Below are 25,876 nucleotides of genomic sequence, written 5' to 3'. Positions count from 1 at the left end.
CCCAGCCCTGTCCAGCCTGGCCTTGGACATTCCAGGGATCCAGGGGCAGCCACAGCCGCTCTGGGAATTCCAGCCCAGCCAGGAATTCCTTCCCCAGATCCCATCCATCCCTGCCCTCTGGCAGTGGGAAGCCATTCCCTGTCCCTATATCCACATTAAAAAAAAAATCCCTCTCCCTCCTTTTTTTTTAGGGAAAACACAGAAATGAAACATTGCTTGGAATGACCAACCCCACAACAGGAGTGTCAATGGGATTCTGGGATTCTGGGAAATGCCCTCCTCCCCTCTACTGGTTTAACTGGTTCTCCCCACAGACACCTTTCACCCTTTCATTTATTTATGGCCATGCCAAAACTTGCTCCTTTTCCAGCCAAAAATACCAGGAGCAACCCAAGGATTGATCCAGGGAAACAAGAGCAGCCCCTGTTGGAGCAGTGATTTGTGGTCTGGGAGAAGGGGATTGCTCCAAATCTTTGGAAAAGTAATTTAGGAATGAGGAGATGGGACCAGTCCTGGTTCCCTGCTCAGCTTTTTTAATCTCCAGAGTGAATCCAAGCACAGCTGGATTCCAGGGAATGTACAGCTGGATGAGTTCCAGAAGCCTGAGAGGTGTCACCTCATCCAAGTGTCACCCTGCATGGGATCCATGGCAAACAATTCCAAACACTCCCCCCACTTTCATCAATTTCATTTTAAGAAACAGAAAAGGAAAATCTCTTCAGGATCTCCTTTGGAGCATCCATCAATTCCATTAAGAAAATGGAAAATTAAAATCCATCAAGGATCTCCTTTGGAGCACTCAGGACCTTTTTGGGGTTTCTCAATTTAGGGTGATCTAAATCACACTGGGAAAGGGATTTTTGATTTGGAAGGTGGAGGATTTCACTGGGAATGTTTCAACGTGGCAAAGAAAAACAGATCTAGAACAGAAATGGAGAGGAAATCTGGGAATCTGAACCAGGGAAAACATCCCAATGTGGAATCCAGAGGGAGCGACTCCAGGAACAGGAATTTCCTCATGGAAAGAGTTGATAGGAATTGGAAAAAGCTGCCTGGGGAAGTTTGGAGTCCCCATCCCTGAGGTGTCCAAGGAATTCCTGGATGTGATTCCAGATTGGGGCTCTGGGGACAAGGTGGGGATCGGGCACAGCTTGGACGGGATGACCTTGGAGAGCTTTTCCCACCTCAGCGATCCCGGGATTCTGGGATTTCCAGGCTGGCATGTGCTGCTGCCAGTCCCAGAGCTCCACTGGTGCGGAGCTGGGTGGAAATTCCATGGTGGAAGTGAAAAAAACTTTGCCAGGGATGAAAAAGTTTGGTCACTGAGCAGAGGAGCAGCCTGAGATCCAAATTTCCCAATTTTTCAATTTTCCAACCCAATCATGGCCTCTTCTCTCAACGCTTTTGAGACCAAAAGGCCCTGGGCTCATTCCTGGAGCACATTCCCAGTGGTGTCCTCCTGGGATGATCCTTGTGGAGAGGAAAATGGCAAAAAAAGAGGGAATTCACGAGAATTTGGGGTTTTCAGCCATCGTGGTCACAAGGAACAACGAGGTTTGGATTCATCCCATTCCCAGAGGTCGGGAGCTGCCAGGATTGTTCTTCAGGCTGGGTCACCCCAAATTGGGGAGCAGCACAAACCTGGCCAAAATTCTGCTGTTAAAAACCCATCATTTAGCTGAAGAGAAAAACACGGGAGTTGAAACAGCTGAAGTTTTTAATGGGATCCACTCCCACTTTTGGAGTCCAGCGCGGGGAAATCCATCATCCGTAGATATTCCTATCCCCGGAAAATATCCCAAATATCCCAAAACCAACAGGACTCCAGCTCCTAAAAACATCCCAAAAAACCCTGCCTGCAGCCCTGCAGAGGAGCTGCTGATGCAGAACCATTTCCAAGTTGCTATTGTCTGAAGGTTTCCCTCGCTGCTGAAACTTGAGAAATTAAGACCATTTTCCCACCTCTTCCCAAGCTTTTTTCCCAGGCTGCTCTGCCCCGTGAGCTCCAGGAAGGGATGGGATTTGCGATTCCACGCTTTGGGAATTTTTTGGTCGCAATTTTGGTCGCAATCCAGCAGCGTTTTTGTCCGTTCTGCTTTTTGGGGTGGGGTTTATTCCCCAGGCTGATCATTCCCAGACCTCGGAGCCTCCTCTCATTCCAGGATATTTGGATGGAAGTTCTGGGATCCTGGAGAAAGGCTGGGAAGTGATGTGGGATGGGGAGGGATTTGAGCCACGGATCCCACCCAATGGAGCATCCCAATTCCAAGCATGGAATTCCCTTTTGGAAGCATCTAAGGAACTTCCAGAAGGTTCAGCTGGAACTGAAGAACTCAGGTCCTACTTTTCCCATCACCAAAAATTTCCCCTTTCCTTGCCAGCTTTCCCAGAGCTCTGGAGGGATCCTCTGGATCACGTTCCACGGAATTCCGGAATTATTTAGGTTGGAAAAGCCCCCCAGGGTCATCGAGTCCAAGCTGTGCCCAATCCCCACCTTGTCCCCAGCCCCTGAGTGCCAACTCCAGTCTGTCCTTAAAGAAATAATATTAATGTTGTCGGGGTATTCATAATAATATTAATATTTACAGGTTATTAATAATATTAATATTGTTAAGATATTAATAATATTAAATAATAACATTGCCAAGATTAAAAGAATTGGAAATGGAAAAGAATAATGGGAATAAAATAATAATTTTTTTTTTTTTTTGGCTTTCTTGCCTGCATTTCCTGAACAGAGAAAGGGTGGCCTCTGGCACCAGCCCTTCCTGAGGTTTTGATTTGGAATCCCATGGATTTTTTTCCCCATGGGATGAAACTCGTGGCTGTTCCACAGGGAATTAGAAGGAAAACAGAGGGATAAAATCCCATTTCTGCCATGGAACGTCAGGCTAAGCCCATTTCTTTATAAAATATAAATAAGTTAATTAAATCTAAATTAAATCTAAATTAAATATAAATTAATTTAAATATAAAATAGATATAAAATAAAAAACAAATGGAAAAGGGTAAAAGGGGGGGACACAAAAATGTGCCCTGATGGTGCCAGGCACCCACCCCAGCCATGGCACAGGACCCCAACCGCTGCCAGCTTGGAATTCTGATTTATCCCATGGAAAAACCAGCCAGGGATCCCTAAAAATAACCAGAGACACTCCCATGGATGAGATTTTAAGCCTCCACTTCAGATTTTCTCTCTCCTGTAAATATTAAGCTGCAGGATTTGATTTAATGCAAGGAGGGAGGGAAATTATCCCTAAATTTGCGTTGTACTCTTGAATCCAAGTGTCCCAAAGAATATTTAAGGAACCTCACAGATCTCTTTTTTTAATTTTTTTGTCCTTTTCCACATATTTTTTGCTCCAAGTTGGATTTGCCAGCCTGGAAATTCAGGAGAAGGTCACAAAATAAAAACGCCAGTAACAAGATAAAGAATAAATCTGATTTTCCCTCCTTTGCAATGTATTTTTTTTTTTTGCACAATTCCAATCAGACTCAGAATTCCAACCTTGTCTCATGTCCTCACTTTGGAGTTTTCCCCCCATTTTTTCCAGAGATTTCTCCCATTTTTCACTCACCTGCTCCATGGGGGACAAAAAGGGAAAGGGGAGCTCCCAAAATTCAGCGTTTTTGAGATGTTTCATCCTCTGAAGCCTCACCGGGGATGGAAAAGGAGCTGAGCACTCCGGGACGCACTGAAAATCCTGCGGATTCCAGGAAAAATCAAGGAGCTGGGAGTCAACCCTGCTGCCTCTCGTGCTGCCAGGGAGCTGCAGCTGGTGCCAGGGAAATATTCTTGCAAAAGCAGCAGATGTTGGGAGCGAGGGATGAGGGAAAGTCACGGGAGCTGCGGCCGGAGGTTGGGATTTGTTCCCTCCTAACGGGAGCGGAAGAGCAGGAAAAGCACCTGGAGGCGGCTCTGTCCTTCCATAATCCAGGGATCCAGAACTCCTGGATGCACCTTGGAATGTGTTTCCATTCGCCAGCCTGCAGGAACTTCTGGGAATCTTGAAATTTTTTAACCATTGAATTATTTTTTTTTAATGTTCTCCAAGTCCTGTGGTGACGATTTCCACAGGTTTTCATCCCACTTTTTATCTCCTCTCCTTGGTTTCCAGCCTCAGTCCTTGGTTTCTTTTGTTGCCACTCAATTCTTGCACAAGGAAAATCCCAAAATTCCCTGGAAGGAGGTTTTGGGTTCCTGTTCTCCCAGGAATCTTGTGATGGGATGAAGGGGAAAGGCATCAAGTTGTGCCAGAGGAGGTTAAGGTGGGATTTTAGGAAAAATTCCTTCGCTGATGGAGTGGTCAGGAACTGGGACAGGTTTTCCAGGGAAATGGTGGAGATTCCATCCCTGGAAGTGTCCAAAAAAACAACTGGATGTGACACCTGACAATGGGGTTTAGGATATTCAGGATTGATAATCCTGGAGGTCTTTTCCAACCCAAATCGTTCCATGATTCCACGATTTGGGTTTTTAAAATCTGGGAGAACTGCTTGGGAATACTGTCCGTGCATCGCAGTGAGATCCAAAATGACACCGCGACCTGGAAAGCCCTGGAGTGCCCTGGAGGCTGGAAAAACCTGGAAAATCCACGTGGAAATAGGATTCCCTTGAGGCTGAGCTGCAGGAAAACCCTGGGAGCCAAGGGGAAAAAGGTAATTTATGGACAAGGGGAGTCATTTATGGAAAACTGGAGTAATTTACGGAAAAATGGAGTAATTTACGGAAAACTGGAGCGATTTATGTAAAAATAGAGTAATTTATGTAAAAATAGAGTAATTTATGTAAAAATGGAGTAATTTATGTAAAAATGGAGTAATTTATGGTGAAATTGGAGTAATTTATGGGCAACTGGAATAATTTATGGAAAAATGGGGTAATTTATGGAAAAATGAAGTAATTTATGGACAAGTGGAGTAATTTATGGACAACTGAAGAGGGAATAAATGATTGAGGCAAACAGGGATCATCCATAACCCACCCTAAACCCCCACCACAAGCAGAAATAAACCTCGAATTCCTCGCTGGAGTGAAATAAAGAGAGGAGGGAGGGGCTGTGCTGGCAGCTGAGGGGTTAAAGGTGGAGCTAGCCATTCCCAGCTCCATTCCCATGATTTCTCACCTCCAGGAGGCCACCCCTGTCCAGATCTGATTGTCCTTGAGATTACCCCACCCCCAGAAGGGAATTCAGGGGAAAATTCCGGGTAATGGAGCAGCAAGAGAAGAAATGGGATTTTTTCTTCCCTTGTTGTTTCTCTCAGGTGAGGATCCCGGTGCCTCAAAAGAAAAGAAAAAACTTTGGGAACACATTTGTGGTAGGAGAAGGTTTTTAATTAAAGGAAAGTCAATTTAGATTAATTAGAGGCGTTTTAGAATGAGGGTGTGAGGGTCTGCTGGCCCCAAGGGCAAAGGAAAGGGGAAAGGAGAAAGGAAAGGAGAAGGGAAAAAGGAAAAAAGGGAAAAGGAAAGGGAAAAATGAAAAGGGAAAAAGGAGAAGGCGAAGAAGAAGAGGAAAGGAAAGGGAAGGGAAGGGAAGGGAAGGGAAGGGAAGGGAAAGGAAAGGAAAGGAAAGGAAAGGGAAAGGAAAGGGAAGGGAAAGGAAAGGGAAAGGAAAGGAAAGGAAAGGAAAGGAAGAGGAAGGAAGGAAAGGGAAGGGAAGGGAAGGGAAGGGAAGGGAAGGGAAAGGGAAGGGAAGGGAAGGGAAAGGAATGGAAGGGAAGGGAAGGGAAAGGAAGGTGAGGGAAGGGAAGGTGCGGGAAGGTGCGGGAAGGTGGGGGAAGGTGCGGGAAGGTGCGGGAAGGTGCGGGAAGGGAAGGTGCGGGAAGGGAAGGTGCGGGAAGGTGCGGGAAGGGAAGGTGCGGGAAGGGAAGGTGCGGGAAGGGAAGGGAAGGTGCGGGAAGGTGCGGGAAGGGAAGGTGCGGGAAGGGAAGGTGCGGGAAGGTGCGGGAAGGTGCGGGAAGGTGCGGGAAGGTGCGGGAAGGGAAGGTGCGGGAAGGTGCGGGAAGGTGCGGGAAGGTGCGGGAAGGGAAGGTGCGGGAAGGGAAGGTGCGGGAAGGTGCGGGAAGGGAAGGTGCGGGAAGGGAAGGGAAGGGAAGTGAAGGGAAGGGAAGGGAAGGGAAGGGAAGGGAAGGGAAGGGAAGGGAAGGGAAGGGAAGGGAAGGGAAGGGAAGGGAAGGGAAGGGAAGGGAAGGGAAGGGAAGGGAAGGGAAGGGAAGGGAAGGGAAGGGAAGGGAAGGGAAGGGAAGGGAAGGGAAGGGAAGGGAAGGGAAGGTGCGGGAAGGGAAGGGAAGGTGCGGGAAGGTGCGGGAAGGGAAGGGAAGGGAAGGTGCGGGAAGGGAAGGGAAGGGAAGGGAAGGGAAGGGAAGGGAAGGGAAGGGAAGGGAAGGTGCGGGAAGGGAAGGGAAGGGAAGGTGCGGGAAGGGAAGGGAAGGTGCGGGAAGGGAAGGGAAGGGAAGGTGCGGGAAGGGAAGGGAAGGTGCGGGAAGGGAAGGTGCGGGAAGGTGCGGGAAGGTGCGGGAAGGTGCGGGAAGGGAAGGTGCGGGAAGGGAAGGTGCGGGAAGGGAAGGGAAGGGAAGGGAAGGGAAGGGAAGGGAAGGGAAGGGAAGGGAAGGGAAGGGAAGGGAAGGGAAGGGAAGGGAAGGGAAGGGAAGGTGCGGGAAGGGAAGGAAGGGAAGGGAAGGGAAGGGAAGGGAAGGGAAGGGAAGGGAAGGGAAGGGAAGGGAAGGGAAGGGAAGGGAAGGGAAGGGAAGGGAAGGGAAGGGAAGGGAAGGGAAGGGAAGGGAAGGGAAGGGAAGGGAAGGGAAGGGAAGGGAAGGTGCGGGAAGGGAAGGTGCGGGAAGGGAAGGTGCGGGAAGGGAAGGTGCGGGAAGGGAAGGTGCGGGAAGGGAAGGTGCGGGAAGGGAAGGGAAGGGAAGGGAAGGGAAGGGAAGGGAAGGGAAGGGAAGGGAAGGGAAGGGAAGGGAAGGGAAGGGAAGGGAAGGGAAGGGAAGGGAAGGGAGGGGATGGGAAGGGAGGGGAAGGGAAGGGAAGGGAAGGGAAGGGAAGGGAAGGGAATGGAAGGGAAGGGAAGGGAAGGGAAGGGAAGGGAAGGGAAGGGAAGGGAAGGGAAGGGAAGGTGAGGGAAGGGAAGGGAAGGGAAGGGAAGGGAAGGGAAGGGAAGGGAAGGGAAGGGAAGGGAAGGGAAGGGAAGGGAAGGGAAGGGAAGGGAAGGTGCGGGAAGGTGCGGGAAGGTGAGGGAAGGGAAGGTGTGGGAAGGGAAGGTGCGGGAAGGGAAGCGAAGGTGCGGGAAGGTGCGGGAAGGGAAGGTGCGGGAAGGTGCGGGAAGGTGCGGGAAGGTGCGGGAAGGTGCGGGAAGGGAAGGTGCGGGAAGGTGCGGGAAGGTGCGGGAAGGTGCGGGAAGGTGCGGGAAGGTGCGGGAAGGTGCGGGAAGGTGCGGGAAGGTGCGGGAAGGTGCGGGAAGGTGCGGGAAGGGAAGGGAAGGTGCGGGAAGGGAAGGTGCGGGAAGGGAAGGGAAGGGAAGGGAAGGTGCGGGGAAGGGAAGGGAAGGGAAGGGAAGGGAAGGGAAGGGAAGGTGCGGGAAGGGAAGGTGCGGGAAGGGAAGGTGCGGGAAGGGAAGGGAAGGGAAGGGAAGGGAAAGGGGAAGGGGAAAGGGGAAGGGGAAGGGGAAGGGGAAGGGGAAAGGGGAAGGGGAAAGGGGAAGGGGAAGGGGAAAGGGGATGGGGAAAGGGAAAGGGGAAGGGGAAGGGGAAAGGGGAAAGGGGAAGGGGAAGGGGAAAGGGGAAGGGGAAAGGGGAAGGGGAAAGGGGAAGGGGGAAGGGGAAGGGGAAAGCGGAAGGGGAAGGGGAAAGGGGAAAGGGGAAGGGGAAGGGGAAAGGGGAAGGGGAAAGGGGAAGGGGAAAGGGGAAGGGGATGGGGAAAGGGAAGGGGAAAGTCCAAGGAATTCCTGGACCTGGCACTCAGAGCTCTGGGCTGGGGACAAGGTAGAATCGGGCACAGCTTGGACTGGATCCCTGTAAGGCTTTTCCAACCTCAAGGATTCTGTTAGAAATATAAAATAGCATTAATTTATAGATAAAAACTTATACCCAGAAAGGAGTTGAGTCCTCACTGCCCACTCCTTCCTCCACACTGGATCTGGGCATTATTTGGGAATGTGACAATTTTTGGGACATTTTCATGCCAGGAACGGTGCAAACCATGGAAAAAGGATGGGGTGGGAAAAGTTTCCTTTCCTTTCCCTTTCCCTTTCCCTTTCCCTTTCCCTTTCCCTTTCCCTTTCCCTTTCCCTTTCCCTTTCCCTTTCCCTTTCCCTTTCCCTTTCCCTTTCCCTTTCCCTTTCCCTTTCCCTTTCCCTTTCCCTTTCCCTTTCCCTTTCCCTTCCCTTCCATTCCCTTCCCTTCCCTCACACATCCCAGGGAAAAAAACATTTTAGGGAATGTTCCCTTGGATCCCACTGAAGCCAAAAATTCCAAATGCAAACATGTTTGGATATAGATGGCTCTGTTTCATTTTCTGGACATGGAAATAAAAAACAGTTTAAAAATTATAAAAATCTCTTTTCCTCCTGTTTGCACATTTTTTAGGGAATTTCAATGGACAAAATTCCCATCAATCACCTCTGGAAAGTCGCTTCCCTAAAGCAAAAATCCGATTCAGGGAGGTTTTCCAAAGGGAAAAGCACTTCAGGTTGGAGTTTTTCCAGCTCATTTACAGGGATGTCAAATTTAACAACCTTAAGGAATGAGGAGGAGGAGGAGGAAGGGGGGGGGGAAGCTTAAAAAAAAAATAAAAATTGAGTTATTTCAAATTTTCCCCCAAAATATGCCTGGAGTTTTTAGGCTTTACTATTGTTGACAAGTTCCAACACACACACAGGCAGCTGGAGCTGCAAAAATCCTTTGGAATTCATCCCCCAATAAAAAACTTGGCAGAGGAAAATAAAAGGAACCAAAAAAAAATGGGAATTTAAGAATTGATGAGGAGAAAGGAGCCTGGAACTTTGGACCAAGGGAAAAACCCTGGGAAAAATCCAGGAGTGGAAAAAAAAATCGGTTGGATCTCATGGAAAATGAAATGTTTGGGAAAGCAGGAATTTCTCCTCTCCATCCAGAGAAATAGAGATAATTTCTGGAATGCTGAGCTGAGGAAAGCTCCAAAAATAACATTTTAGAAAATAACTGGAATTCCTGGGAAAACCTCTGCTGAGGAGGGAGCAGCAGGAAGAGTTGGGGGAGCTGGAGGTTTTTGATGGAATAAATAATCCCAAGAATGTGACAATTTAAGGAGAGAGACTCAGCCCTTCAAAAGCTCCTCAAAATATCTCAGGGGTTTATTTTGGTGATGAGATCGGACACAAAAAGTGGGAATTTAAAGCCAACAACCACAAAATCTTCTCAAGAGAGGAAGGAAAACCCCCTCCAGCTGCAAAATTCCAGAGGGTTGGGGCATTTCCAATGGAAGTTCTGGAATTCCTGTTGTTAACATTCCCCCCCCCCCCAAAAAAAAAAAAAAAAAAGGAAGATTGAAGTTCAGGAGCTGAGGGATTTAGGACAGGAGTTGTTTCTCCCACCACAGCTCTGGGTTGGATCAATTTAGGATTCAGGCACTAAAAAGGATTTAATTTTTTTCCCATAAATACCCCTGCCACAGCAATAAAAATAATGGGGAGAAATCCAAATCCCAGGATCTGTTCCCTATTTTTTCCAAGATTTGGCTGAGCCTCTTGGCTGTGGTGGAATCCTGGAATGGTTTGGGTGGGAAGGGACCTTAAACTCATCCAATTCCAGCCTCTGGACACTTCCCACTATCCCAGGGCGCTCCAAGCCCTGTCCTTGGACATCTCCAGGATTCCAGGGGCAGCCACAGCTTCTCTGGGAATCTTGCGTGTGAGTCTCCCCTCCTAAACCCACTAAAAATTGGAATTAAGAACAGGGTGCTGAAGAGCTGAGGGGAAAAATCCCTAAAGAAAAAAAATCCAGCTCGGCATTCCAAATCCCACAGCTGGCTGTTATCCCACTGAAACCCAGGGTGCTCTTCCCTCTTTTGCTCTCACCTCATTTCCCAGAAACCTGGGATGAAAAACAAGGAATAAACCCCCTAATAAATCCCCAAGTTTTTCCCCCTGAGTATCGTTTCCCAACTGGTTCCAAATCTTTTTTATCCTGATGGGAATTCAGCTCCAGGGAACAATTGCCTGGAGGAGAAGAGAGGTTTGCACAGCCAAATCCCACAGGAATTCTCCATCTTTCTCTGGGAAAAGCAGCAGGATGGGATTCAGACACAGGAATGGGAAGGAGGGAGATGGGAAGGGGGATCTCACCTTGCTGGGATTTCGGGAAAATAATTTTGAGATGTCTGAGTGCATTTTTTCCAAGCTGTTTATTGAGTTATTAAATCCCACGAAAACCTGAGATCAGCCTCCCACACTGGGAAACTTCAAGGTGCTCCAAACCCATAAATCATCAGGATTTATTTTCTCTCAGCTCCTAAAACCAGAGAGAAAACAGAAAATCCAGGTCATTCCCGGTGCCCCATCCAGGGATGGAATTTCCACAGCCCCTCCGTGTCACAAAGTTAAATTTCCTGTGTTTTTATCACATTTTGCCCCATTTGTCAGGCATAAAAAATGATTTCCTGGAGATAAAATGAGAATTTTTCACACAGGACAAACCAGCTCTGCCTGGTTTCCCTTCTCACTGGGTTTGTACCCAAAGGAAAGACCAAAAATTGATTATTTTGTGGGACTGAGGCTGAGAGAAGTGGCAAACTACTAAAAAAATCTGGGATTCTGAATTCCCTGCTGGCATTTTCTCACTGATCGCTCAAATTGTGGCACAGCTGAAGGATTCCTGATCCTTCACCCGACATCCCAAGAGGCCACAATTCTGTTTTTTCCCTTAATTCCAGGAGTCAGGAACTCAAATTGCTGCCAGGGCTTATCCCAAACCTTGGAGTGCCACAGATTTGTACCAGTGAAGGCAAACTGATTCTTAAATTACATCCATAGATATATTTATTATTATTTTTTTAATATTAATTAATTTTTTCTATTTTCTAATGTTATTTTGCCATTTGTTTGGATGCCACAGAATGGATGTGAACTGAGTTATGAATTAATTTTAATTTTAATTTTAATTTTAATTTTAATTTTAATTTTAATTTTAATTTTAATTTTGAGTGAATTTTATTTTTAAATCTCTCTCCACAACTCCCTGACAGGAGGATGGAACCAGATGGGAATCAGGATCTTCTCCCAGGGAATAAGGGACAGAATGGGAGGAAATGGCCAAAAACCCCCAAAAGCTTCCTGAGCTGACATTTTGTGGTTATTTTCACACTTCAGTAAAAAAAAAACCCGATTTGTTGGGTGGCTTTAATCCAGTTTACAGCAGCATTTTGCTGCAATTTTTGTGGCAGCAAAACCACCTCAATTCCCCAACAAAACCTCCCTCTGAAGCTCCAAGGAAGCAAAATTAAAAGGCCAAAAGTAGCAAGAGCTGATTAGTGAAGGGAACAGAAAAAAAAAAATCCATCATCCTGACCTGTGCAGAACTGAGGAGATGGGAGAAGGAAAGCCTGGAAATGTTAAAAAAAAAGTACCAGGAAAGCCCAGAAATTGGCTTTGTCTGCTGCTAATTAAATTAAATTTTAACTTCAAATTTTAATTTTAATTCATTCAAATGATGATCATTTGTTTATTTATTTATTTATAATTTTAATTTTATTTTGCTTTTGAATTAAAAATAAACCACTTAAAAAGGCTTGACGGAAGATCAAGGAAGCCACTTGGAGGGTTTCTACCTAGAGAGAAGTCAGAAAACATCAAATTATTTTGTCAGGTGTGGGCACAATGAACTTCAGTTAGATTCAGAGCCAAAATACTTGGAAATCTCACACAGGAGGCTCCAAATCCCCAGATTTTGGTACGATTTCATCAAGAGACTGCAAGGTTTCTATCTGCAGGCAAAACCCTCGAAATATCCAAATATTTCTGCCTCTTTTTGCTTTGGTTTCCAGGTTTTCAAGTCCTGAGCTTTGATCAATCTCCATTTCCAGCCCCCAGGTAAGAATTTAAAACCTTGGGATCTCCAGTTTGGAGTCAGAGAGCCCAAAAACTCTTCCAGTGAGCCAAAAAAAAAGGGAAATCCTGACAGTTTCACCCAATCTTTAGCAGCTTTGAGCAGCAGAGGAGCTGCCCAGGTTTCACTCACATTCTCTGAGGTGCTGGAAGGGCCTCACTTTTTATGCTTTTTTCCATAAAAAAAGCAGCGCCTCATTCCTGGACTGACTGTGGCTGGTCGAGATTTGTTCCTGGGATTTCACACCTGTGGCATTCAAAGATGAAAAAAAGAGATTTGGGTCTGATTCAGATCAAAAACAGACTGAAAATGAAGTATCTGTGGGATGGAATTCCCACTTTTTTGAGTCGACGTGGTTTCTACTGGTCACGGAGGGTTTGACAAGACGATTTTGAGGGGATTCCACACAAACCTTAGAACTGGGAGTTCCACCCATGAGGGAATTATGGAATTTTTCGGGTGGGAAGGGATCTAGAAGCCTATCCAGTGCCACCCCATCCATGGCAGGGACACGTCCCACCAGCCCAGGCTGCTCCCAGCCCCAGTGTCCAACCTGGCCTTGGACATTCCAGGGATCCAGGGGCAGCCACAGCTGCTCTGGGAATTCCATTCCAGCCAGGAATTCCTTCCCCAGATCCCATCCATCCCTGCCCTCTGGCAGTGGAAGCCATTCCCTGTGTCCTGTCCCTCCAGGCCTTGTCCCCAGTCCCTCTCCAGCTCTCCTGGAGCTCCTCCAGGCCCTGCAAGGGGCTCTGAGCTCTCCCTGGAGCCTTCTCCAGGGGAACATTCCTAGCTCTCCCAGCCTTTCAATAATTATTATTTTGAACAGCGAAAGAATTCTTTGGTACGGAATCCTTAGGAACTGCCTCTAACTGGCGTTTTGGGGTCACCAAACAACCCCAAAAAGTCAATTACGGGCTGCTCCTCACCGCAAACAGCGCTTGAGCCGCGCCTCCCCCTGACACAGCCTCAGCGCCGCCATTACACCCTTCACATCAGAACTACAACTCCCGTCGTTCCCCGCGGCGGGGCGCCCGCCGGGAGCCGCGCTGAGGCGGCGCGGAGCCTGCTGGGAGTTGTAGTCTTCGGGGCGGCGGGCGGGGAGCGAACTACCGGCGGCCGGAGGAAGCGGGGGCGGCGGAGCCGGGGCCGGGAGCGGGGCAGCGTCCCGGGATCGGGATGCGGGGGCGGCCCGGGACGCCGCCTCGTTGCCCGGAGCGACACCATGCACCCGGCCGTGGCGGTGGGGCTGGTGTTCGGCGGCTGCTGCAGCAACGTGGTGTTCCTGGAGCTGCTGGCCAGGTGCGGGGCCGCGAAGAGGATTTGGGGAGGGATAAAGGGTCAGGGAGCCCATTGCTATGGGATCGGGGTGAGGCCTCAGGGTGTGTGAGGGGACGCAGCAGCAGCGGTGCCAGGCTGGGGTTTGGGGGGGATTTGGGGTGTGGGGGTACCCGCGGTTGGCACTGAGGGGTTTTATCCCCTCAGGCCTTGGGGCTCCTCATCGATGAGCCCAGACCTGGATCATCGCCTTGTGTCCCGGCTGGATGGGGTTTTTGGGGTGTTTTGGGGTTGTCCCCTCGGTGTGGGCCGTGTCGGTGATCTGCCCGAGCACGGGGGTGTCCCCAGCTCATCCCAGCCCGTCCCGGGGAGGAGACGAGCAGGGGCTGGCCCTGGGGACAGCGGGGAATGTTTTCCATCTGGAAACGCGATCTTGGGAATCGTCACTCGCTGCAAAGTCACCGAGTCCCCTTGAATTCCCAAATTGGGGGCTGGTGTTTTTGGAGATCTCACCATCCTCACCTTGTTTTTGGGGATCTCACCCTGTTGTTTTTGGGGATCTCACCCTGTTGTTTTTGGGGATCTCACCATCCTCACCCTGATGGAGGAAGGCTGGAGGGGCTTGGGAAAGGGCTGGTCAGAAAGCTGGGAAGGGCAGACTGGAAAAAAAAAGATGCCTGAACTGGTTGGGTGTGTAAAATCCCAGTGAGTCAGCGTGAGGCTGCACCCCCTGAGCCCTCAGTGCACTTCAGCTTTCAAAACCATCCTTTACTCCCTCCCAGCCCATCCATATCCCAGATTATTAAGTATAAAAGGGACTGCAAAATCCAGCAGTTGGGATATTTGCTCCAAACCGAGATTCACCAGGTTGCACAGTCCCTGGAAAAATCAATAAGCAGTTCCTGGAAGAAGAGACCTTGTGTGAGGAGTTGTCTTTCCTCTCAGGGATTGCTCCAGCCTCTGCCTTTCCAGCCTGGCTTGTGTTGGCAGCCTCAGTGACAGAGGAGGAATGAACCCTTTGGAAGCAAAAAAACCTTTGGATTTGGCTTTTTGCCACTCCTGTCTCCTCCAAGCAAACCTTAAACCAAAACATTTGGCCCTGTTCAAAGACTGAGTTATTCAAAGGTGGCTGAACCCCAGAGCAGCAAATTCCAGAGTTCCAATTGCAGACATCAAGGAAAATCTGCTATTCACACAAAACCTTCTCTCAATTCCTGTGCCTTTTACTTGCCCTGCTCACCTTTAGTCCCAAAATTGGGATAACACCAAATATTTTGTTGGGTTTTTGGAAGGAAAAATTCCTTCTGCCGATGAATATTCCCATAACAAGCAAAATCCTGGAGCAGGATCCCAGGAAAAGAAAGTGACCAGGCTGGTGAGGATTAGCAAAGGTGATTGGGAAGAAATTTGCTCAGGATTTATAAGGAAAGTAAAGGAATGAGAAGTGTTTAATCTGGAAATGCCTGAGAGCAGACAAAAGGCTTTAAATGTGTGGAGAGTGGCTGCAGAGGAGAGGAGAGAAATATTTCTGCTGGGCTGTAGAGGCAGAACAAGAAATCTCAAATTTCTTGATTTAAGGGGCTTAAATTGCTGTGGAAGGGATGTAAATCAGGTCCCCAAAATCAGATTTTCTTCCTTTCCACCTGGTGAAGTAGGAGATAGAGCAGGGAAACTTCTTGCTGGGAGGACTCTTGTCAGTTGTCTGCAGGAGAAGTAGATCTTGGGTTGATAGATCCAGATTTATCTCGTTTTTTAGGTGGATATGAGTGAGGATTGTGAGCCAAAGAAGAGGCCCTTTCTTATCTCTCTCTTATCAGGCAGCACAACACTCTGAGTGCCAGCGCTGCTGATTGAGTGGGGTCATTCCCAGGGATCTGGGAAGAGGCAAAGTCCAGTGCTTGGAACCAGCCTCGGGTTATCCCAGGTTTTACAGCTCCTTGTGATCCCCTCTGGAGATGAGAGGTTTGGAGATAAGGCTAGAGATAAGGTCGGAGATAAGGTTTGCAATCCTGGAGCTTCTGGCTCTGCTTCAAGGTCTCTTTCTCCCAGGAACTTCTGAACCTTTCAGCCTCAGAACTGAAGTTTTATGGATAATGAAGCTGGGAAGAATGTGGGAATTGGTGCCTGTCCCTGGAAAAAAACAGGGAAAAGGGGATTTTTCCAGGTGCTGTTGGCTCTGCCCTTCACTCCCCAGGTCACTGTTGCTCCTGAGAGCTCTGTAGGGTGACAGAGGAGAATTTGGAGGAGACAGCTTGGAAATTCCTGTTTTCCAGGGCATTTCCCAGCTTGAATCCTGCAAAACTGCCTCCAGGGACAGCGTGTTCCATGAGGAGCAGGACTCTCCCAGGAATCTTTGGCCTCAGTTTCTGTCTTGCAGCAGAAAAAAAGGGAAAGATTCCCTAAAATCCCCCGTCTCCCACGAGCTTTCTCATTATCTGCCCTGTCACAGCCTCCTCTGAGCTGCTGATTCCCAGGAAATCCTTCCCTTCCTCCCTGGGAGCTCCTTTGGGAGGATCAGGGTGCAGGGAGGGTTTGTTTGAATACCTTGCTGAGGAATTCCAGGTCCCACGGGATAAACACAAACACAGACCTTGGTTTGCTCGGAGGTGGTGGCACTTCTGCATTCCTGGGTCCCTCCAGCGGGAACGAAAAGGGACTGAGAGGGTCCCCTTTGAGCTCAAGACAAAATTTTGTGGATTTTGAAGCCTTGTGGAGTTGGTGTCACATTCACAAGATCCATGGATGTCACCTGGGATTTACTGCCAGGACTTTTTTGGGCTCCTCTGAGGAGTTTTAGTCCCTTCTAGAACTTTTGGGGTATTTTTTTTGCATCCAGAAATCCCAGGGGAGCTGAAGCTTTTTTAGAGGAGCAAATCTGAACCAGGGACACTCTGCCAGCACAGACCTGACCTTGGCACTTCCCTCCTGCCGCGGGAATGAGGAATATCAAATTTCCAGCTGCCTTTTCCTCCTGGAAATGCAGATTCCCTCAGATTACCTGACCTCTAACAGACCCAGCAGCTTTTAAGAATGGACAGAGTCCTCCTAAAGCCACTTTCCATGGGAAAGAGGGAGATCCAGCAGTTTTTTATTTCACTTCCTGACCTGAGTGTCCGGTTCCTCTTGGGAAATGTTTGAGGAAGGGCTCCCTGCAGGTGTTTGCACAAGCTCAGGTGAATAAAGCCTGAGTAAAGCCTCTCCAGGGTGATCCTCGCTCTGGGATCAGGAGCTGCCGCCTCCTTTTCTTGGATCCCAGTGTTTGTTCTCTGTGGAATGGCTCTGATGCCGGTCTCTCCGTGCCTGCAGGCAGTTCCCGGGATGTGGGAACATCGTGACCTTCTCCCAGTTCCTGTTCATCGCGGTGGAAGGTTTTATCTTCGAGGCCAACTTCGGGAGGAAGCGCCCGGCCATCCCCATCAGGTACAATCTCAATGTTTTCCCAAGCAGGAATTGCCTGGATCTCTCTTATCTCTAAAAACCTTTTCATAGACTGGCTTTTCCACTTATCCCATGGAAATCCCATCCATCCTGCGGCATTTGCAGAGCCACGTCGGGAAGCTGTCAGGCTGGATAAAAGACGCACTCATTTTATTGGGAATTTTTAATAGGAAATTGCCATCAGATCCTTCCCTGTCACAGGAACAGGGCAGAGTTTTGCACTGGGAAGAGTTTAAAGAGCTCTTAATCTCTGGGATTTGGTGTGGTGGGTGTGGGAGGACAGTTTTCTTGGAAAATCACCCAAATTCATTTCGCATTTGGTGACAGAGGCAGGAGCTCCGCCCTGCTCTGCTCCAGACCTCTCTGTGCATCCCACGACCATTCCTGAGGGGTCTCTCAGCATCTCAGGGAGGTTCCTGCACACCTCTCAGGTATTTTTCCGTGTTTCAGGAACTATTTCATCATGGTGGCCATGTTCTTCACCGTCAGCGTGGTCAATAACTACGCCCTGAACCTGAACATTGCGATGCCGCTGCACATGATCTTCCGCTCGGTGAGCCCCGTCCTCCTCCTCCTCCTCCTGGGGCTCCCATTCCATCATTTCTGCTGGAATTATCCCTGCTCCATGTGTCCTGCCACCTGAGAGCACCAAACCCCTGTGGAAATCCTGAATTCCAACTGGTAGGAGAGCAGCCTCACTCCGAAGCTCAGCTCCAAAGGTTTCACTTTATGGTGTTGATCATTAAATTCCAGCTTAATGGACAGACAGGGAAACGGGCTCAGACAGGCTTTGGAACTCCAGAGGTGAGGGGGAAGTGACAGTGACAAAACCAATCCCAGACTCTGGTTGACCAAAGGGATCCAGCTTTCCCTGCCACCAAGTGGTGAATGTGGCAGGTCAGAGAGCATGGATTTGGGATTTGGCCTAATTCTACCTGCACAGGTCTTTTCTTTGGGAAAAAAAACCCCATTAAACTGCATCTTCACTTAAGTGTGGATGAGTTCCAGGCTAAAAGTCATTTTAAAACCCAAGGAAATGGAGCCCCAGCTGGTGGGAATCACAAAATCTCCTGATGGTGGCTGTTTTCCCACAGCACATCCTGGGGGTGGAATATCTGGAATCAGGAGAGGTTCAGAAGGATAAAACCACACTGAAGGAGACCTGTCCCACATGAGCTGTGAGGGGTGGTTCTGGTCCTGCCCTCAACCCCTGGGGCTGGGCTCCTGTTCCCAGTTAAACCAGATTGGGCCACGTTCTGGTCACACTCTGCAAAAATAAAGGGGAGGTCGCCTGGCCAGGAGATCCAACCCAGCATCCTCGTTCCCGAGGCACCCAGCTCACCTTCTCCCCTTTTCCTGGATGGAGGGACTCAGAATCATGGAATCATTGAGGCAGGAAAAGAACTTTAAACTCATGGAGTCCAGCCATTCCCAGCACTGCCAAGGCCACCACTGCCCCATGTCCCCAGGTGCCACCTCCACAGGGACTGGAAATCCTTCCAGGGATGGGGAGTCCCTGGGCAGCTCTGCCAGGGCTGGAAAACCCTTTCACAGCAGGAATTCTCCCAATATCCAACCTTAAGGAAGTTTTTTCTCCCTGTCAGTTTTCCTGCCTCAAACTCAGCGTTTCTATTGGTGTTTTAGCATCCGCCACACGGAGTTTACAGTGTCCCTTTGGGATGAGCATCCCAATTTGGGGAATTCCATCCTGCTGACCTCCTCTTTTAGTTTTCCCTTCTATTTTTTTCCCCCCCAGGGTTCTCTCATAGCAAGCATGGCTCTAGGGATCATCATCCTGAAGAAAAGGTAAATCACAAATTTCCTATCTTTAGGGAATGCTCTGCCACGGACATAATCCTGGTGGGTGTTTTATGTCATCACTTTTCCTGTTAAATATTCTTATTTTAATGATGGGGAACTGAGACAGGGAGTGTGGAATAGAGGCTGGAATAGCTCCTTTTGCATTTCCACCTCTCCCTCCTTTCCTGGGTGGGATTATGGGCTGGGAAGAGATTTTACAGGGCTGCAGCCTCTGTGTTCACTCCTGGCTCTTCTGGAAGTGCTCCTGGGGGATGCTGTGCTGGCTGTGGCTGGGATGGAGCTCAGTGCCTTCCTCCTGCAGGGGATTGTGGCTGTAGAAGTGTTGAGAACACACTGAGAACACGCTGATAACACACTGATAACACACTGATAACACTGAGCTGTGCCTGCACAGAGTCAAGGCTGGAGCTCTGGGATAAACCAGGAGAAGTGTTGGGATAAACCGGGATAAATGTTGTGGGAAAAGCTTCTTTAGGTGCTGAGCTGGAGTCAGCTGGTCCTCCCCAGGGTTAGGAAGTGGGAACGTGCCTGTTTTCCCAGCTTTGGGGCAGGGATGCGGGGAAGCAGGGGAGGGACACAAGCCAAGCGGGGTCAGTGACGTGTCCCTTGTCCCCTGTGCAGGTACAGCATGTCAAAATACACCTCCATAGCCCTGGTGTCCCTGGGCATCTTCACCTGCACTTTGATGTCTGCAAAGCAAGTGGTAAGGACTGGGAAGGGACAAGGTCATGCCTGGGAACCTCGGGAATTCCCTTTGCCTGATTATTCATGGAGACACCAGGTGCTTCCTTCCTCTACGTCTGCTCCCCAAAAGCTTTTCCTCCTGGTTTTATTTTCCTGTGGTTTGGATGCACGGAATGTGTGGGATTTCATTTAATTCCAGGTGTCTCTTCACCTGTTCACACTGCTTTTTACTGGGAATAAACCTATTTTTTGGTCTCAGAGCTAACAGAAAGAGGCTGCATTTTCTTGCCTTGTGTTGTAGGCAGGAGCAGGTGAATCCTAAACAAAACTCAGCCGTCTGAAATCCTCCCTCTTTCCATCCCACAAGAAATTGTTGCCTTTCAGGCTGGATTTTTCCAGCCTGACCCTAAAATAACGTGCCTGTGCTTGGAGAGCGGGAGGGAGGGAAGCAAATCCACGTGGAATACACTTGGAGCTTTTCCTGGGTCAGCACCCACGGCCTGACCCTGTCAGCTGATGACAAAAAAAATGGCAGAAAGTGGTGGCCTGGTGAAAATTGTCTGCACTTAATCCAGCTGGGAGAGTTTGGAAATGGGATTTGGAACTGTCAAAGCTCCAAATTCCCCATCATTTCAGAGCTTTTTATCCTCAGAATGGCTGAGCAAGGGCTGGGCTCTGCAGCCTTGGCTCTGTGGTAATCCAGAAAAACTCCCAGCAGGGCTGGAATTTTGGGGTGGAGCTGGCAGTTGTGGGAAGGGTGAATAATGGGATTTGCTGGGGCAGGTCAGGCTGGAGTTGTGGCCTCAGCCTGATCTCCTCAAGTTTTCTTGGCCACAAGCCCGGTTTTAGGTCTGGTTTTAGCTCCTGACTGGGGCTTGGCCAGAGATCCTGTTCCTTCCTACACACTCTGGGATGGGGACACGGAACCTGGGAATGGGGACCAGGAATCTGGGAATGGGATGGGGACATGGGAACCTGGGAATGGGGACACAGGAACCTGGGAATGGGGATATGGGAACCTGGGAATGGGATGAGGACACGGGAACCTGGTATTGGGGACACAGGAATCTGGGAATGGGATGGGGACCAGGAACCTGGGAATGAGGACACAGGAACTTGGGAATGGGATGGGGACACAGGAATCTGGGAATGGGATGGGGACCAGGAACCTGGGAATGAGGACACAGGAACCTGGGAATGGGGACATGGGAACCTGGGAATGGGATGGGGACCAGGAACCTGGGAATGGGGACACAGGAACCTGGGAATGGGATGGGGGCCTGGAACCTGGGAATGGGAACACAGGAATCTGGGAAGGAGCTGGGAACATGGGAATCTGGGAATGGGCTGGGAACACAGGAATCTGGGAATGGGCTGGCTTTGAGAGCCTGAAAAGTGACACTGATTATTTTTGTGGCTAAGAGTTCAGTCTTATCAAACCAGGCCATTCCTTTCAGGAAAAATCCTGATTTGATCAGACTCTGCCACTTTTTTCCTGGATTCTCTGCATTCCCTGGAGCAGAGTGGGAAGCCTGTGGCTGCTCCCAGCCCTGCTCTGGCAGGAGAGGGGTCTGGGGCAGCTGCAGGGACCTGGTGGCTCTTGGTGACTCTTGATCTCCCTTCAGGCATCTGACTCCAGCTTAAACCAAGAGGATGGACCCCAGGCTTTCCTCTGGTGGATGCTGGGTACGTGGGGGCCACATTTCTGGGATACTGGCAGGATTCTTGGAATTCTCTTGGCAAAAGTGGCCCTGCCTGGAGCAGGGAGGGGCTGGGGCTGCTCCAGGTCTTCCTTCAGCACAAGATTTCACAGAGGAGGCTCTAAAATCTGGTTTTCTACCTCCATTCTGGGTCTGTTGGTGGCTCTTTGGGAAATCTGGGATTGATTATTATGAGTAGTGGCACAAACTGCATCCCTGGTATTTGTGGGAGATCTCTTGGATCTCAGCCTGTAATCAAAGCCCAGAATCGTTATTAGTTTTTTTATTGAGTCTGGGCGGTTTGGTTGTTGGGTTTTTTTCCCCCTGAAAGCCAAATTTGGTGAGTTGAAGCTGCAGGGTTGTGCTCCCCTTCCAGGTATTGCTGCCCTCACCTTCGCCCTGCTGATGTCTGCCAGGATGGGGATTTTCCAGGAGATGCTCTACCAGAAATTTGGGAAGCACTCCAAGGAGGCCCTGTTCTACAATGTGAGTCCCTGGGGCTTTCCCTGGACTGGGCACAAAAAGGATCCCACACTGCCCTGAGGAGCCTGCTCTGATCCAGCTGCTTCCCAGCAGGGAATTAGGGTGGATTCCCATCCCCTGATCCCACCATGGATTTGTTTCTCCCCCCAGCACGCGTTGCCACTCCCTGGATTCCTGCTCCTGGCTCCCAACATTTACCAGCACGCCGTGCTCTTCAACCAGTCTGGTGAGTGCCGTGCTCTTGGGCCTCCCTATCCTCTGGAAAATCCCATGGGAAGTTTTCTTCCTGCGGCTGTGCATGCTGGAGTCTTGGGGTGTTCCAAGCCCTTTGAATTTTGAGGAATTTGCAGGGAGGAATTCCTGGCTGGGAGGGTGGGGAGGGGCTGGGATGGAATTCCCAGAGAAGCTGTGGCTGCCCCTGGATCCCTGGAAGTGTCCAAGGTTGGACACTGGGGCTTGGGGCACCCTGGGATAGTGGAAGGTGTCCCTGCCCATGGCTGGGGGTGGAATTTAAGGAACCTTTCCATGATTAAAGCCCAAATTCCTTTCTAATTCCCATATGCCAGCCACATCCAAGAGCGATCCCTGGGAAAAGGAACGTGCTAACTCCAGAATGGGAGTACCAGGACCGAATCCTCGATAAGGGATGCAAACATGGACCTGCTGGGTTTGGTTTTTTGCTGGTGCTTCCCAGGATTTGCTGTGGGAACAGAGTGGACCCCTGCAGCAGGAGAGCAAGACAGAGCTTTGCTCCTAATATTTCTCCTAATTTTTCCTTATTTTCCGTTCTTCCCTGTGGAACTCCGAGCAGAAGGGCTGTGTAAGGCTGCAGGGAGTCCTGGATCCCTCCTGGAAGGGCAGAGACTCCTCCAGCAGTGACCTTATCCCATCCTTTTTCCCTGCAGAGCTGTTCCAGGTGCCGGTGATCGGCCTGACCCTGCCAATCATGTGGTTCTACCTCCTCATGAACGTCATCACCCAGTATCCTTTATCCTTTATCCCAGTAGGGTGGCAGAGCAGGATTCCTGAATCCTGGGAGTCTGGGTTCCTTAATCCTTGGAATCTTCCCTTTCCTCTAGAGCTGCTGTTGGTGTAACTCCAAAAATACAGGGAAAGGGAACTTTTGTGTTTTAGGCTGGACTCGATGATCTCAAAAGACTCAAAGGTCTTTCCCAGCCTGGTTCATTGTGGGATTCTGGGAATTCTGCTCCATGGAAATGGAGGAGTTTGGAGCTTCCATTGTCCAGCTCAGCCCCAGCTGCTCCAGTGGGGGCATCTGAGATTTGGGGTTTCCCTGGGTTTGTGGTGTCCTTTTCCAACCCAGCTGATCCCAGGGGGGAGTTTCCCCCATCCACACCAGGCTGCCAATCTCCCTGCTCCTTCCCATTCCCAAAGGGAATTCCCAATCTCCATCCCTGCTATCGGAGAAGGTAAATCCTTGGAGTCTTTCCCACCCTCAGGAGCTGCTGTTGGTGTAACTCCAAAAATACGGGGAAAGAGAACTTTTGTGTTTTAGGCTGGACTTGATGATCTCAAAGGTCTTTTCCAACCTGGTTTGTTCTGGGATTCTGGGACTTCTGCTCCATGGAAATGGAGGAGTCTGGAGCTTCCCTTGGCTCTGTGGCAGGGATTGTCACCCTTTGCCAACACAGTGGGGAGATTTGGGATGTCCCTGAGTTTGTAGCATCCAACCCGGCTGATCCCAGGGGGGAATTTCCCCCGTCCACACCAGGCTGCCCATCTCCCTGCTCCTTCCCATTCCCAAAGGGAATCCCCGATCTCCATCCCTGCTATCCCTTACCTCCCGCTCCCAGGTACGTCTGCATCCGCGGCGTCTTCATCCTGACCACGGAGTGCACGTCCCTCACCGTCACCCTGGTGGTGACGCTCCGCAAGTTCGTCAGCCTCATCTTCTCCATCCTCTACTTCCAGAACCCCTTCACGGGGTGGCACTGGCTGGGCACCGCCTTCGTCTTCGTGGGCACCCTGATGTACACCGAGGTGTGGAACAGCCTCGGGCCCTTCCTGGCGCGCTGCCGGAGGAGGAGGAGGAGGCCCAAGGAGGAGTGAATCCAGGGATTTTCCGCAGGGACCTTTTCGTTGTTTTCCAGAGCAGAGCAGCAGGGAGCCCCCCCCTCCTTCCCCAGGGGGTGTTTTTATAGCAGGTGTTGGCTGTGCCAAGCTCCTGGGAAAATGGGGAGCCTCCGCTGGGAACTTGGGGAACGGATCATGGAGAAACAATCCGGTTATTTTTTGCCAGTCGGTATTTTTTATGCGGCCCCTCTTGCTTCCAGTTTTTCCTCCTGTTTGGTTTTTCCTTTTCATGTTTTTTTTTTTTTTTTTCCTTTTATGACCCTTTTTAAGGAAAAGCTGACTCAGAGCTTTGCTGGGAGCCCAACTTTTTGTGCTGCTAGCTCGGATCAGCTGGACCCTGAGCCGGTTTGGTGCCGTCCTTTATTTGTCCCAGTGTCTGGAGCTGATGGCTGAGCCCCATTCCTGTGGGAATCCCTGATCCCTGTGCTGGGAGGATGTGGGATGCAGCCTGGAGCTTCCAGTCTGCCCAGTGGATCCTGAGAGGGCTGGGTTTACTCTCCCAGTTCTCCTCCCATCCCTTGGGAACAGCTTTCTCATGGCTTTTGTGTCAGCCTGGCACAGGTGGGGAAACACCAGAGCCGTACCTGAATGTCCACAGGTGTTTTATCCAGGGATTGTTTTATCCAGGGATTGTTGGATCCAGGGATTGTTGGATCCAGGAATTGTTTTATCCTGGGATTGTTGGATCCAGGGATTGTTGGATCCAGGGATTGTTTTATCCAGGGATTGTTTTATCCAGAGATTGTTTTATCCAGGGATTGTTGGATCCAGGGATTGTTGGATCCAGGGATTGTTGGATCCAGGGATTGTTTTATCCAGGGATTGTTGGATCCAGGGATTGTTGGATCCAGGGATTGTTGGATCCCGGCACTGAGCAGAGCTGACACAGAGCTGCTCCCAGCTGTAACATTCTGTGCATACTCTGGGTCACTCTTCCACTCCAGGAACTTGCATGTTGTCCCCAATTCCCGTGGGATGCGGGAATGTTTGGGGGATTCGGGCATTCCCGTTTTTTTTTTAACCATGTGCTTTTCACTCCCAACACATCAGCCGTGGGTTGTTTGTTCCCATTGGGGGAATTTTTTTAACTTCCCAGCGTGATCAGTGTGTTTGGAATATTTATGGAGTCGCAGGAGTGGCAGCAATTCCCTTCCTGCTGGAGGACAGAGGAGGAAAGGTCCAGGCAGAAGGGCCTTGTTAGCCAAAATTAATTAAATCCAGGCTCCCCCTCCAGGCCGGGGGCACTGATTAGTTGGGTTTTAATGTTCGTGTAGAGATCAGAGCACCTATTTTTTAGCAGAGGCTGGAAAAGGGAAGGAGCCTGACTGCCTTTGGGGTGGCTGGTTGGGTCTAGGTTGGGGTTTGGGTTGGTTTTTTTTTAAAGATAAATAAATCTGTATCCTCTTCAAAGGCTCCCTTGGGTTTGTTTCTCATTCCGTGCTTTGCCGGTGGCTGGGAAATTAATGGGATCGTGGAATTGTTGAGGTTGGAAAAGCCCTCTAAGACGATCCAACCATTCCCAGCAGTGCCAAGGCCACCACTAACAAATGTCCTCCAGTGCCACATCCACGTGGCTCTGAAATTCCCCAGGGATGGCGACTCCACTGCCCTGTTCCAACCTTTTCCGTCAAGAAATTTTCCATGAATATCCAACCTAAATAACAATTCACCATTTTTCTTTAACATCAGAGAAAATAGGAAAGACTCAGCCTGGCTGGCTGGAGTTCAGGAGAAGACCCCACCATCAGATCCAAGTTTCCCTAAATCCAGCACCAATGGGAGCTGGGAGCAGTTGGGGTGGTGGAAATTCAGGATTTGAGGTTCCCCAGGGACGACTCAGACCCTCTTGAGGTTTCCCAGCAAGACTCAAATACTCACAACTGTCCAGATTTGAGGTCCCAGGCAAGAGTCAAATCTAAACCAGAATCCGAGGTTCTCCAAGAAGACCCAAAATGTCAAATCAGAATTTGAGGTTTTCCCAAGACTCAAAATCTCCAACCATGAGAATTTGAGGTTCTCCAAAAGGATTGAAGTCCTTAAACTATCAAAATTTGAGGTTCTCCAAAAGGCTCAAATCCTCAAACCATCAAAATTTGACGTTCTCCCAAAAAACTCAAATCCTCGAATCAGAATTTGAGGTTTTTCAAAAAGACTCAGAGTCTCAAATCAGAGTTTGAGCTTCTCCTAAAAAGGTTCAAATCAGAATTTGAGGTTCTCCAAAAAACTTTAAATCCTCAAAACATCAGAATCTGAGGTTCTCCAAAAAGATTCAAATGCTCAAACCCATCAGAATTTGA

General features: G+C 49.6%; 1 protein-coding gene across 1 annotated transcript; it reads left to right on the top strand.

Moving 5' to 3' along the window:
* Window positions 1-13,207: 13,207 nt before the first annotated feature.
* On the top strand, window positions 13,208-24,992 carry SLC35B4 (solute carrier family 35 member B4). Its single transcript, XM_005530979.3, has 10 exons — window positions 13,208-13,383; window positions 16,666-16,779; window positions 17,248-17,350; window positions 18,554-18,603; window positions 19,240-19,321; window positions 20,928-20,988; window positions 21,379-21,488; window positions 21,636-21,711; window positions 22,391-22,466; window positions 23,300-24,992. Exons 1-10 carry the CDS (start codon window positions 13,307-13,309, stop codon window positions 23,553-23,555), a joined length of 1,005 nt encoding a protein of 334 aa, XP_005531036.2. The 5' UTR covers window positions 13,208-13,306; the 3' UTR covers window positions 23,556-24,992.
* Window positions 24,993-25,876: the final 884 nt, after the last annotated feature.

This window comes from Pseudopodoces humilis, chromosome 5 (genome assembly GCF_049639895.1).
Source record: "Pseudopodoces humilis isolate 2021_Gansu_Grassland_sample_001 chromosome 5, ASM4963989v1, whole genome shotgun sequence".
Classification (NCBI taxonomy): Eukaryota; Metazoa; Chordata; class Aves; order Passeriformes; family Paridae; genus Pseudopodoces; species Pseudopodoces humilis.
The sequence above is the reverse complement of the archived record's forward strand: the minus strand, read 5'-3'. Positions and strand labels throughout refer to the sequence as shown.

Excerpts from the sequence above, each read along its gene's own strand:
- SLC35B4 (XM_005530979.3), top strand. The coding sequence starts at position 13,307 with ATGCACCCGGCCGTGGCGGTGGGGCTGGTGTTCGGCGGCTGCTGCAGC. Across the intron at positions 16,780-17,247 it reads CGCCCGGCCATCCCCATCAG|GAACTATTTCATCATGGTGG; the intron begins GTACAATCTCAA and ends TCCGTGTTTCAG. Across the intron at positions 20,989-21,378 it reads TTTCCTCTGGTGGATGCTGG|GTATTGCTGCCCTCACCTTC; the intron begins GTACGTGGGGGC and ends CTCCCCTTCCAG.